General features: G+C 34.0%; 1 protein-coding gene across 2 annotated transcripts in view; it reads left to right on the top strand.

The window, feature by feature from the left end:
- Window positions 1-653: 653 nt before the first annotated feature.
- The window catches only part of LOC113521980 (synaptic vesicle membrane protein VAT-1 homolog-like), a 38,913-nt gene continuing 26,206 nt past the window's right edge, over window positions 654-13,360 (top strand). The window contains exon 1 of one of the 2 annotated variants that reach the window (XM_026907681.3): window positions 654-1,030. In XM_026907681.3, coding sequence (XP_026763482.1) covers window positions 780-1,030 — 251 coding nt within the window. In that variant the 5' untranslated portion in view covers window positions 654-779. The remainder of the gene's footprint in view (window positions 1,031-13,360) is intronic. The other variant, XM_026907683.3, reaches the window with a different exon arrangement.

The following is a 13,360-nucleotide window of genomic DNA, read 5'->3' as shown; positions in this document are numbered from 1 at the left end:
TTAGACAATAATAGGGTTCTATCGAACCATGTCAAATTATTAAATTTCTTCAATATGTTTTAATTTTAATTAAAAGCATTATAAGTAATAGAAAAAGTCTCGAAGGTTAAGAAGGTAAGTAGTTTTTTTTTTAATATTTTATTTATAAAGTTGTACTTGAAAAATTTCTAGTAAAAGCATGTGAACACAGAACTTTGGCATTTATATATTTCCCATATATTTATTTATAAAAAATATGTGTACATGTTTGTGATATTATATGATTCAGTCTGGAGTTTTATATATATCGATCTAGTTGCCAAGTCACGTCTAGAGAAAATTGGGGACTCCGTATCGGATAAGAGTATAGAACGTGCTAGCTATGGTTTGATTTATACTAATATTGCTTTTTATATCGGCATGTGAGTAATAAAGTTAATCCAGGTCCCATGTAGTCGCTTCGCATGTGATGTAGTGTAATATCGGGCGGGGTGAGCGGCGTGAGGGAAGGAAACCGGCCGGCGCGGTGGCCACCTGTTCGCCGCGCGGTGGCGCGCGTGTGCCCCCTCTCCTTCCCTCGCCCTTTCGCTGATGCATCACCCCCTCGGTCGTCTTGTCGCCCCGCGCGCGCCTCGCGCCCGGCACCCTTGTCGACTCGCTGCGCGCGCTTCTCCCTTCCCTCCACTCATTCGTTCCGCGACGCGTCGTCTAGCCGGTCGGCTTCCGTTATATTCACCCAAGCTCATTCTCACCGTGTCCGTTAGCCGCACCGCTCCGATTACACCCTAACCGATCTAGACATGACGGAAAGCACGGACACCCCCGCGGCTGCCGCGCCTGAGAAAACTCCCACCGAGAATGGCACTACTGAGACACCCCCAGAAGAGACTCCAGATAAGGCAACCGAGGAAAAAGAAAAGGAGGCAGAGCCGCCCAAGGAAATGCGCGCAGTCGTACTCACAGGCTATGTCGGTTTGAAAACTGTCAAAATCCAAAAGAAACCCGTGCCCACCGTTGGAGAAGGCGAAGTTCTCATACGAGTCAAAGCCTGGTAAGTCCTTTTTAATTTATTTTACACTACCCTCATTTTTAAATATCCTTTTCGAGGATTCATAAGTCACAAACTAACTGGAAAGTGTCCAGATAAGTTTCGATGAAGACTAGTATTTAATCATAACATCAGTAATATCGATGTGCTATTTACATAAAATAATATACTTTTTAATTATTATTTTTTTTGTTAGGTATGGGCAATATTTTATAATACTGATTTTTACTAGTATGCATTTCTAAAAGTCTGAATCGTAATCGCCCTATTGAAATACAAGATGGGCATAATATAAATCTTAATGTAACAAGTGGATATTAAATTTGTTTGATTTAGTCTGATACGGTCAGAGCCTTGCCTATCCAAAACAACATCGGACGAGTGCAGAAGAATTTATTGAAATTTATCTGCTTCATTTCAATGTGTTAATGCAAAGACCGGGTTGAAAATTCTGCACGCACACTCACTTCCATTGCCGGTCGTGCGACACGCCCTGAGCGGATTTACACTCCAGCAATTACCACCGTAGCCACCCACCCACCAGTGTCGTAGCTATTTATCGTTTTAAAACTCTGTTAATATTTATACGTTGTCGTGTCGAATCATTCGATTTCGCCAGATCATTATTTATTCATTAGAATATGGAATATTGTTTTCGATAAAGTTGCGTTCACGCATGTATGCGTGCACCGAAGCGCGGAGTTGCGCTGCTGCTGCATGGACGGCTACAACAAATTGATGTTATTTTGTCATATGAAACCGGAGTGAGCTCGGTTCGTGCGAAAGGGAGTTAAGCGCCGACTGACATTGTTCTTTGTTCGTTTTTATCGCTCCAGTGCTTCAGATAATACAGACGAGCGGACGAGTCGCATCAACACGCTACTTGCGACGACACATGAGTTATCTGCCACTTTTCTCGTTAAAGTTAACTGCTCTCTGTTGCAGGCATAACAAAACTGTCACTTAACTGTGAAAGATTTGTTTCTTTGCCTTATTATGGCTTTAAATAAATGAGAGTTATAAATCGTCACCGTTAGGTCATTCTTCACTTTCTCTATTAGGTACTTATGGGTTAAAAAATTGCCGTTGAAATTATTTTTCATTAAATTATATTAATCAGTGTTGTAATAGGCATTATTTTTGTATCATATACCTTTTAGATGAGAATCACGAATTTTTCGTCGACGTCTTATATGCTATAGTCTGTTTTTGAGCGTCAAATTGTGGCTCTTGATAATAGATTTTTCGGTATTTTTTATTGTAATCAGTTTAGTAATATACAAGTTATACTATCAAATAGACTCTCGGAGAGACAGACAGTCGGCTCTTGTAATTGTAATATTAGCAAGGATATTTAAATGCTTTAATAATTAATCTTTCAAAACGCTTTTAAATATGAGTATGATAGTTGATCACTTTCATGACTCGTATTATAGCTGGTTTTAAGATACTCTTTAAGAATTTTGTACTTGTGAATTCATTCATAGCAGAAAAAGTGTAATAAGTCAAAATCAGAAAAAGAGAAAGTATTTATAAAACTGTATAATATTCTCCAAATAAGTGAATGAGTAATAAATTTTCAAATATTTTTCCAAATACCGATATTGATTTAATATCACATCTATAGGATTCCAAACGGTCACGATAAACGAGCCGGGGTGCGTGTAACCTGTGGGTGCAACGAGAGGTGTGCAGGGCGCATCCCCGGTCGTGCTAAATATAGTGTGCTTATCTCCGACTTACTATGTAAATGACCGCGACATACTGGATGCCAGCTGCCGCGAAATATAAACTGACTGGTTGCGTCTCGACCGGTACAAGATACAAGTTCCCTCTGCTAGTCTGGCAATGCAAAAACGTGTGAGTTCCGCCCACACTCGCTCTAGCTACGATCGGATTGACTCACAGATATGGATTTTAATAGACGCCGCAACTACTTGCACAGTGCGTATAATACTTGGTCTTAGATTTGAAATAGTTTAAAGATCAGTATTATACATGGTATTTTCGGAGGGGTTTAGGTAGGAGGGGTGCGTTATTATGAAATAGCTTTTGTAATATGACGGCAAGTTTTATAGTGACGCGCGTAGTTTTGATATAAATTGAGGTAGGTACCTGTATCGTCTATTGCGTCGTTTATAACTAGAGATTTGTGAATTGACTCTACAATCGCGGTAGATAACTCCCTCACATCACAGGCATGTGTATATGAATAACATCTGTTCGTGACTTTCAATAGATCTCGAGTGTTACATATTTTTTTACGTCGTTCATTGCTCCCGTGTGTATTGTCTAATATGTATACTATAATAAATTTGTAATTTATATCTGTTCGTTCATTGTTTTTTTTCATTACGAATAAATATAAAAATAGAATTATGTCAGTTTGTTACTTTAACACGAGAAAATGGCTGTTCCGAGTCAAACTAAACTATATGTTTGAATATGTTTGGTTCAACTTAAAAACTTAATAGGTATATTTTATTTGAATCAGTCAAGCATATCATGAGCTACCTACAGCTTGATCCTCTCCATTGTATAAAGTTGTTTTGTACTTTATATTTAAAGTACGTTGACAGTAAAATTTTCTAAGGTTATAATGGGTGAAGACGACTAAGAACGAATTATTCGAAAGTTCTACGGAAAGAAATTAATTTTGAGCAGATAATAATAAAAAAATGTGTATCCGGTGAATGTCACGGGCAACGACTAGTATATATTTCATAAGAATAATTTGCTAATGTTTAAATTAGCATGCGAGATAAACTGTCCTTGGTTAGTATTCAAAACTAGTAGCTATGCTTGTAGTAACCTAGTTGTAGCGCATCGTAGCGTGATGATATTAAATTTGGAAATAAAAGACTTTAACGGGGTTCATACGTCTAATTTAGTTAAAAAAAATATATATATTATATAACCACTTTAAATTATTATTTACCGTATCTTTAACTGAATAGGTGATTTTTCACGTTTCGTCCAATACAGCAGATAAAGAAAAAATATCAATAAATATAAGTAGTATATCTAGTTTAATAAGAAGAGGTTTTTGTAATTTAAGTTTTTACTATTGGTTTTTGTTTTATTTTTAGTACTATTGGTATATAAATACTGTTTATATGCTGAAGCAAGTACTCTTTATTAGTGAAAACTCATTAGAAAATGGTTAAATTATTTTGCATGATGTGTGAGCATACCGTTGTTATGAATATGTAATATCGAATATACATCATTGGTTGGGGGCGTGAATAGGGTTGTCAAACATACTCTTATTTCATATCATTATCTGTATAAATATTTAGGAATTAAGTACATAAAATATACTTAATTTCATATCAACTTTCTTATGCATTCTGTTCCCGCAGTGTCCACTGTATATTTTTAAACTATTTTTTATGTATTACAAAATAGTGAGAATATAGAAACAGAACATCTTCAAATTTATTAAAGACGAGTCGTTTGTTTAAGTTTAAGCTAAAATTGCATTATTAAAAACAATTCTTTCTATATAAAAAAAAAGTTGACAACCCTATGTGAAAATGTGGCGAATAAATTCACTTTCTTCTTACTTAGACGCTCAGTTTTCATGTCATTAATAATATATAAAGTAGGTATTCATAAGAAATATTTTAATTTTCTTGACTAATAAAATATGGCACGACTGATGATTGAACCTGTGGGATCTCATATGCATAAAGCGACACACCTACCACTGCCCTAGAGGTGCTACGAGATCGTCTTTATCTAATAATAGATCTAATGTTACAAATATAATACTCGTATTATGTTCATCACGCACTATTCAAACTTGAACTTAACAGACTAGATATCTTTAGAGTGTGTTGACCTACAATTAAATGGTCATTATGTAAGGCCGCCGAATGTTTGAAATAATACCTGTCTAGCGTGGCGTGGCAGTCACGCAGTGAGGCTAGGATCACCATGACTTCGAATGACGTCGGAATTTCTTTTGGTATTAAAATATAGGTAACTTTGATATATGAAGTTTTAATCAATTTGATATTATAAAATAACATCGTAATTGGGTACAATATATTATAAAAATTCAGTCAAATTACAAACCTTTTTCGTTTTAAAGTCGATTAATACGCGTACAAAGAAAGTTAACATTATTCCGCGAATCAATTTATTATAATTGTATATCTTTCTCTCTTCTTTAGATATTATGATAGAGAAGGTCTTTTTACTTAACAATGCTATATTATGTATAATTTTTTACGTCCAAAAATGTTGCGTGTAACAGTGGAATGGTTAACGTTGTTGAAAGTCTTCACCAGGGATTGGATGAATGTATAAAGCACCATTATTATCAATTAGGTCAAAGTCAGTGTCGGCAACAGACATCTTCCGAGAACAATCGAAGTACTCACGCCTCTTATAAGTGGCTTTCTTTTTTATACCAAGAGTACTTAATTATATGTAAAGATGAGCGGAAGATGAGAAATATAATGGGCGGTCTATTTTTTTGTGGGCCCCATACCCAAGTACAATATTTTCGAGTGGTGTCCAAGAGAAGAGTGATTGATAAAGATTATCATTAGTAGTATCACACATAACGAAACTTGTTTTGTTAATATTGTGTTTCTAGTATTTTTATAATTATATATGACACTAGATGTTGCCCGCGGCAGTGTTGTTTCCCCTTTAAATGGAAATTTTCGAAAATTCTTTTGTAGCAGAGGCTTACGTTATAAAATAAACCTATTTACTAAATTTTAGTTTTCTAGACTTAGTTGTTTGTGTGTTGATAGATAATCAGAATAAACGATTTTATAAGTAATATAATAATTTACTCCTAATTTTAATATTATAGGTTCATCTTTTGTCAATGTCTTCCATTGATGAGGTGCCGGCTATGAAGCATGTGTGGTGGGCAGTAGACACTGGTTCGGTTTAATTCAGTTTCGATTACTGGTTCTGGGTATAGTGATGACAGATGTTCGATGTTTTAGTTCTGGTAGCACGCCAGAATTTAAGCTCATGCAATCTGAGCAGACACTATTCAGCATTCTCACGAACTGTATCGAGAAATGCACAATTCAGTACGTATAAGAGTAGTATCCGTGATATAATTGCATTTAATTTTATGTTGAAAGTGTGTGTTAATTACTTACATCCTTTCCTTTGTCGATGTATCAATTTAAAACCTAAAAATAGCGGCGCCCCTCGAGCCCTGAGCTCAAGCTCATGGTATAAAGTGCAGTATTGTGCATTTTAATGGGCTCCGAAGCCACATAAGATGGGAGAGATGAATTTGTTTATTACCCTCTTCCTTATTGAGAGCGTCTGCGCGAGATAGGTCTCTTCCTATGAGTCACTAGAAAGTTATGTTCTTAAGCTAACTCGATTCGAATATCTCGCTTCGTTGGTGTACCTGATTGCAACAATTGAGTGGGTGGACTCTCCAGGAACATGTCTACAAATAAAGGTTATCTATTTAATTTTATGTTTTTCTGAATGTAATAATTAAATATTTTATTTTTGTAATACATTGCGTACACAAATGCAATTAATAGTAAACTGTTTTTGATGGTCCAGTATATTATGTTTTATTCAATTTAGTCAATGGTTATTCAAAGGTTTCCATAATTTTTTTTCCAAAGGATAAATTCCTTCAATTCTAATATAAATTAGGATTATTCAGATATATTTCGATAGATATACTCGTATATTGAATAAAAATAACTGTTTCAACACGGCTTTTAAGTAAATTGTCAATTTTATACATAGTAGTAAAGAAAATGATGGCTATTTGTTGAAATAACTACACGCTTGAGTGGCTGAATGGGTCGAATTAAATGCATTGAAAAGAATATTGTTAGAAAGCGTGTAAGGGAAATGAAAAGGGCGAGTATGAATCTCACTGGGGGTTCCCTGTATTACTGCACACACACAGTACAAAGTATTCTTAAGTAGCCCTTAACTTTAAAATGATAGGTCAGAATTATTGTTGTAATAATTAATTGTAAATTTTTTATATCACTTGGCACTAAAATCAGTTAAGGTTCATATAATTTTGTTGCAAAAAGAAAGTAGTGTTTTTACTGAAATGAAAGTAAATGGCTTGATATGAGGCTCCTTTCTAAGTTTAAAAAAAACATCCACTTATGCACATATCTGTTTATTATTAAATAATTATGTGCGTGCTAGTGAGAATCACGGGATAGTTCAATAAATAAAGTGAAATAATAGTTTTTTTTTTTGATGGGTGTAAATGGTATGGTAACCCTGCCTGCGCTAACGGGATACGCTGACGGAGCACCAGTGAAGGGTGATCGATGAGAATGAAAACAGGCCAGTTAGCTCATTATGATGAATTCATCAGGAATTAACCATGATAGTTTCCAGGGGGAACCGCGAGGAGGTCGACCTGGTTGGGTATATTGCTAGCAATGGGATTCTCAGTCTTCATTACTAACAATCCCTTTCCCCCCAGTGAAATAATAGTTGTAAGTTGTATTAGGTGTGATATAAAAATATCAACGCATCAAGTAATTTATATTCAGTTTGTCTGCCACGTTGTGGCTTGTAGAGCTCTTCGGAATGTCAATCATAGTATTCATAGTTCAATGAAGTTATTATTCAACATAAATAACATCTCCATTAAAATATGTACCCAACGCACCTACTTATTTATCCACATTTTGAATTCACAAGAATATTGAAGTATTTATAACTTGATTTAATTTTTTCTTGTATATTTATACCTATCTAATTAACTATACAAAATATAAATAAATTGAGTAATGTATTTCAGATGTTCACTAAATTGTGTAGATATTATTTGTCTTAAACAATTTACAATAACAATGTCAGTTGTAATATTTTTATAATAACATGTTATCGTTAACTTGATCTCTACTTGAAACGGTCTTCTATCCGTGTATCCATCCATCAATCAATCACGTTGGCAGCTCAAGCGTGTTTGGACTTGGGTTGGAATCATCATGAAATATTATTGTATGTGCACACTAGTTGCGTCTCCCCTTCATTTTAGAGTTACGTTTGTTAGTTTATGGTTTGATATTGTTGTCTTACAATTAGTACGACAATAAACGATGCGTCATGACCTTATTCCTATAGAATATTTTGCAGTCGGCTTTGATGAGTAACCAAGTAGGGCTATCGCCAATGACTCATTGTACAATGGCTGAAACCATTAATACGTTCTTTATGTATAGGTATAGGTTTAAAAGCATTATATTTTACAACGCATTTAAGATATTTATATCGTGATAATTTAGACTTTTCGATCATAATATAATTTGATTTGTTCATTTTCTGATTGCGTTTGCAACTTCCTTGCATTAATTGATCGAATATTGTTGCACAAGGATTTTAGAGTTGCTATGAGTATTATGTAGTAAAAAAATATTTTGCGTTAGTTAATATTTAACAGTATTTAGTAATGGTTATTTTAAAACTGCAATTTCTTTTTATTACTAATTTTCAATTAGCTTATCTCTAAATATTTCTATAGTTATTCGAGGGTGGCAGCGATAACATAGTAAACATTCATTGTCATCGGTACAACATAAATTGATAGTCACACTGAGTGATCACAATTAATGGCTTATCAGTGAGACGCAATAAAAAGGGTTTATTGCTACTATATGCGTCAATAAAAATGCACTCTTAATAAGTACTTAGTTGAAAGAATAATTATTTTCAGCTGTAACGACTACCTAAATATATTGTGTAACGTTGACAGTTAACGCTAGTCGGAATAGATATATACATAAAGGAAGCTGTGGAGACATGCCGTGGTAGAGTACGTATAAAATCCTTCATCAGACAGCAGATGCGGCAGGCGGGGTCCCGCCTGGCGCCCGGTCCGAAAGCCGTTTGCGGGCACATTGTTCGCAGAGTCAATGAACTTACGAAAATGTTCCTTCGCTTATTGTGCCCATAATCGAATCAAGTCGCTACTCTATATGGCAGTAAACATGTAGCAAACCTTATTGCTTTTTTAGCCAATGAAACGAGCATGACAAGTCACAAATCTCCTGAATATTCAGCTCCCACATTTTGAAATACAAGCGTTCCATCTTACGTACTTATTTATATAGTTTTTATTATTTTATCGTTTAGTTCTGAGTCTCATAGTATCGTGACTAATATTCTTGCGTTTCGTATTATTGTTTCATTACGTTCTAATAATCTATTTGCTTTCTCAATCGATGGATAAATTGAATTGGAAAATCCCGTGACTCGATCCTCGCATGAAAAAGGGGTGTGGTTGCGTTACGGCCGGGTGTCGGGTAGTTGTGTGACGGGGGTGAGGGTTGCGAGTGCTTCTGTAATGTCTGGCGCGATGGCGGAGCTCCGGCGGGCGGGGGGAAGGGCACGCCAGATCAATACGGCACGTCCCCAACCCGCGCGCCGCATCGCCGCCGCCGCCACCGCCGCCGCCGCCTGTCCAATCTCCGCAGGCCCTACGTCTTTCGACGCCAATGCTTGTTTTTTTATAGCACCCATTAAACATGCTCTCCGATAAATGAATAAAACCATGTTTTCGACGTTCTAGCACAATTTTCAGATTGTATTTTTTAAAGGTTTTGTTTAATATTTGTGTGTTCTACGGTTTGACTTGACTGCTATCGAAGGGCCAACGCAAATAATTTGACTGTTTGAAATCTTATCGAGGGTTGAAATGTCCAACAATATAGCGATAAACAAATCTACTTATCGCTAGGGAAGCGAGGCGTAGGTACCAAACGTAGTGGTATTGGAATTTAATGATGACGACGGTACTTGATGTTTGCGGTTGAACCGTTTTTTCACCATAATGACAATCGTTAGATATTTACATTTTATTATATAATATAAAATGATTTTTGTAAAAATAAAAAAAATCGACATCTATGTATATTGTTCTTTTATTCAAGACCAGGGTTCTTCAGGGGAAGAATAAAATTATAATAAAAGTATCAGAGCACCGGACACGTGTGAAAGACTACCAGCTGGAGCGCTGGTGATCTACCGTCTATGATAGCTAGCTAGCTACATTTTAAAGCCATCCTATAAATAGAATAGGCTATAAGATGTGGCTAGCTATCAAAGATCAAGTATTGTGATAAAACAAAAAAAAAATCAATTTTCTATTTTAATTCTCATTGACAAAACATGAGGCTGGCCAGACTACTGAATAAACATAGATGATTTTTTTTTTGATAAATGCACAGATTTTTTTTTTATTTTATTGTGATTAAATTTCAAATATTTTTCTTATGTGTGCATAGATTAAGTTTGTAAACTTCTGTAGTTTTTGAAGTTAGACTAATAATATGAAATTTTATAACCGGCACCTAACCTGCGCAAGCAAAGTTAAGGTTTACAACGTAGTTAATATAGGTATGAATTGTTTTACATGTGATAACTAGAGAACCCTATATTTGTCAAAGGATTATGCTATGTCATGCGCGAATAATCGGAAGTGTCTCGTGAATCTTAATAAGTATGTGGAGGTCCTATTTTGCATTTAAATTGCAAAAAATATTCTTCGCTATTGACGTTGTAAGCTCGAGAGTGAAGTCAATGAAATTAATTATAATTATGTGACCATTGACCACTTGATTTTAACTGTTTATAAAAGTAAACGAAGGTTAATCTCTTCTATTATAAGTACTCACCAAAATATAGTGGTAGTGGCTAATAATACTGAGAAGTCACTTTACTGTACTAACATTTTTATTTTTTTTTCTATGTACATAATGTGTACTTCCACTTATTGTTTACTAGCTGTATCATGCAACTTTACCCACGTGAATCAGTATATAAAGTATCCTATATACTAAGTTAGGATATAACTAACCTTTGTACCAAATTTCATTCAAATCCGTTTAGTAGTTTTTGCGTAAAAGAGTAATAAACACCCATCCACCCATCGTTGCAAACTTTCGCATTTGTTATATTAATAAGATTGTGGATGGGAACTTGAAGATATTTATGATTTCACACAATTTCTGTATCAAGTTCTAAGGTCAGATTATTTTCTGTAATACTCTAAGATCCACTAGGGTCTTTCACTTTCTGTCATTTTAAACTTTAAGTCAATAACACCCTGGTATTCCGCGTTATGTGATTCTTGTTTTATTTTTATTCAATACGTTAGTATTATTTGCATTGTATTTATCATTGAGATGCATTAACGAGACGTAATTTTTTATCGAAACTTGTAAAAATTAACATGTACTAGTATAATATAAATTTTGTAGGCGTTACGGTTCAGGAAATTTCCTTAACTAATTTCTAATTTGTAAACTAAAATCTGGCAATAATCAAATGAAGGTGAGTTGAGTGGTATTAAGCTTCTGTATAAATAGATTTGCTGTGATGTCTTATATTCGTAAACGAATTGTCTGAAGAATCAGATACTTCAGACAATCATCTTTCATTCTCTTCGCAACTTCTGTTTATACAGCTGTACAGTATAGGTCTATAAAATGTCTACAAAATCTAATTCTTAATATGAATTTCTTAGATTATGTATGAATTTATTTAATTTTTTAAAGAAAACCTCGATTGTGTTATTTAAGATTTTTTTTAGTATCTTTCTGTATAGCTGTCTCAGCTTTAGTTATGTTGTGGGTTTATCTTGTCAATAAAGTAATAAATTTTCAATTCGCTTATATTTTTGTGTGAAGTGTTAAGTAACATCTTCGTTAATTGTTGATAAAATTTAGATACTCCTATTTCCTGTAATTTGGTCATAATTAAGGTTGAGGTTCGCACGCTAGGTTAATAATAATATGCAATATGCTTTATCTATATATTTGTAATATTACGTATCTACATTATTGTGATATAGCCGCTTCGTTGGAGTGCTTCGTTCTTGCTCGAGCCCTGTCACCTTCAATACTCCAGTGTTCCGCTGCTTTTTTTGCTCTTCCCAACATTTGCCGCATCCAATAACGTGTAGTGATGCGACATAAAATTTTTAGTCTCGATAGTCGATATTTTGTCAATTCGATTTCGTATTTTAAATAATAATAAAATTAAAAAGTAAATTATAAATAATAATAGTGATAGGTATTCAAAATTCACTAATGGGTAAACTTCACAAGTTTATTTATTCTAACGCTCATTAGAGTACATATCACATATGTTTTTTTAAATTTCCCCCGTATAATTTTATTGATAATTGTTTATATAGGTACATAGGTATTTAAAATTCATTGTAGTTATAAAGTAAAATAAATAATACAAATAAAAAGGAAGAAAAAGGCACACAGAACATTTAAGATTTAATAAGCATAACAACTTTAATAGCATATTTTTCTTGTTTTATATTTCAATGTTTATCGATACACTGTTAATAGGTATATACCCCACTTCATTAATAATGTTCTGTTTAAGACCGAGTGCGCGACTCAGGGTATTTTTTGTTTACTTTTTTTTGCCGCCCGCATGTGTTAATATGAGGGCCCGACTACTGTTACTTGTATCCTTGAATCAGTGGCAGACTTTTCGGGTTTAGCTTAGTTTTAACGGTATTATTCAGCTATTTTCATTGCTTTCATTTCTGAATGTGATGGCGATAATAGCTAGTGTACTTTAATTAATCTTTCTAATAGATATTTTAAAAGTATTTAAATTTAAAATCAATCAATTTTAAAGTAATCAAAGTTAGCATCTACTACCAACATAATAAAATGTTTAAATATATTTTCATGTTTTGAAATCGTTCATAGTATTTAATCGTTATAAAACCATTAAGTTTGAAATAGTGTGCTTTGTTATAGACATTTCGATAACGAAACTAGCTGAAGACGGAATTCTATTGTACAAATAATCTGAAGCATGACCACAAACGCATTCTTCGATAAGTAGATAACTTTATTATTTCCAGCGTCTGTTTGAGCGACGACATCCCATATTCTTTTATCTCACTTTGATAAGACAAACGATGGGTATTTTCAAAAAACAGACCCAAGGTATGTAAACCTCCCAATGTCCACAACTTGTAAACCAACAACAAAAGCTTTCCTTTTATTTTGCGCAAAAAATATTTCTCACAAGTATGTTTTCGGAGAACTTGATAATAATGATATTACATAATGTTTATCATCAATTTGTACAATGACTTTTATGTGAGTGTTGGTAGTAGGTACAAAAAATAACCTACATATATGATGCTGATCATTGTTGTAGAATAACTGCGGTATAGGTATTCGATCAAGTTTGAGTTAATATATTTCCATCCAATATTATTATTTCAAAAGGTATTTACTTACATTTTATATAGTGTTTGTATAAATATCTATTAATAGTACCTACGTCCACTTAAAAGGTATTCATAAGTGTAGGAATCGA

Source organism: Galleria mellonella, unplaced genomic scaffold, assembly GCF_026898425.1.
Source record: "Galleria mellonella isolate WM207_F2 unplaced genomic scaffold, CSIRO_AGI_GalMel_v1 utg63, whole genome shotgun sequence".
In the NCBI taxonomy this organism is placed as follows: Eukaryota; Metazoa; Arthropoda; class Insecta; order Lepidoptera; family Pyralidae; genus Galleria; species Galleria mellonella.
The sequence above is the reverse complement of the archived record's forward strand: the minus strand, read 5'-3'. Positions and strand labels throughout refer to the sequence as shown.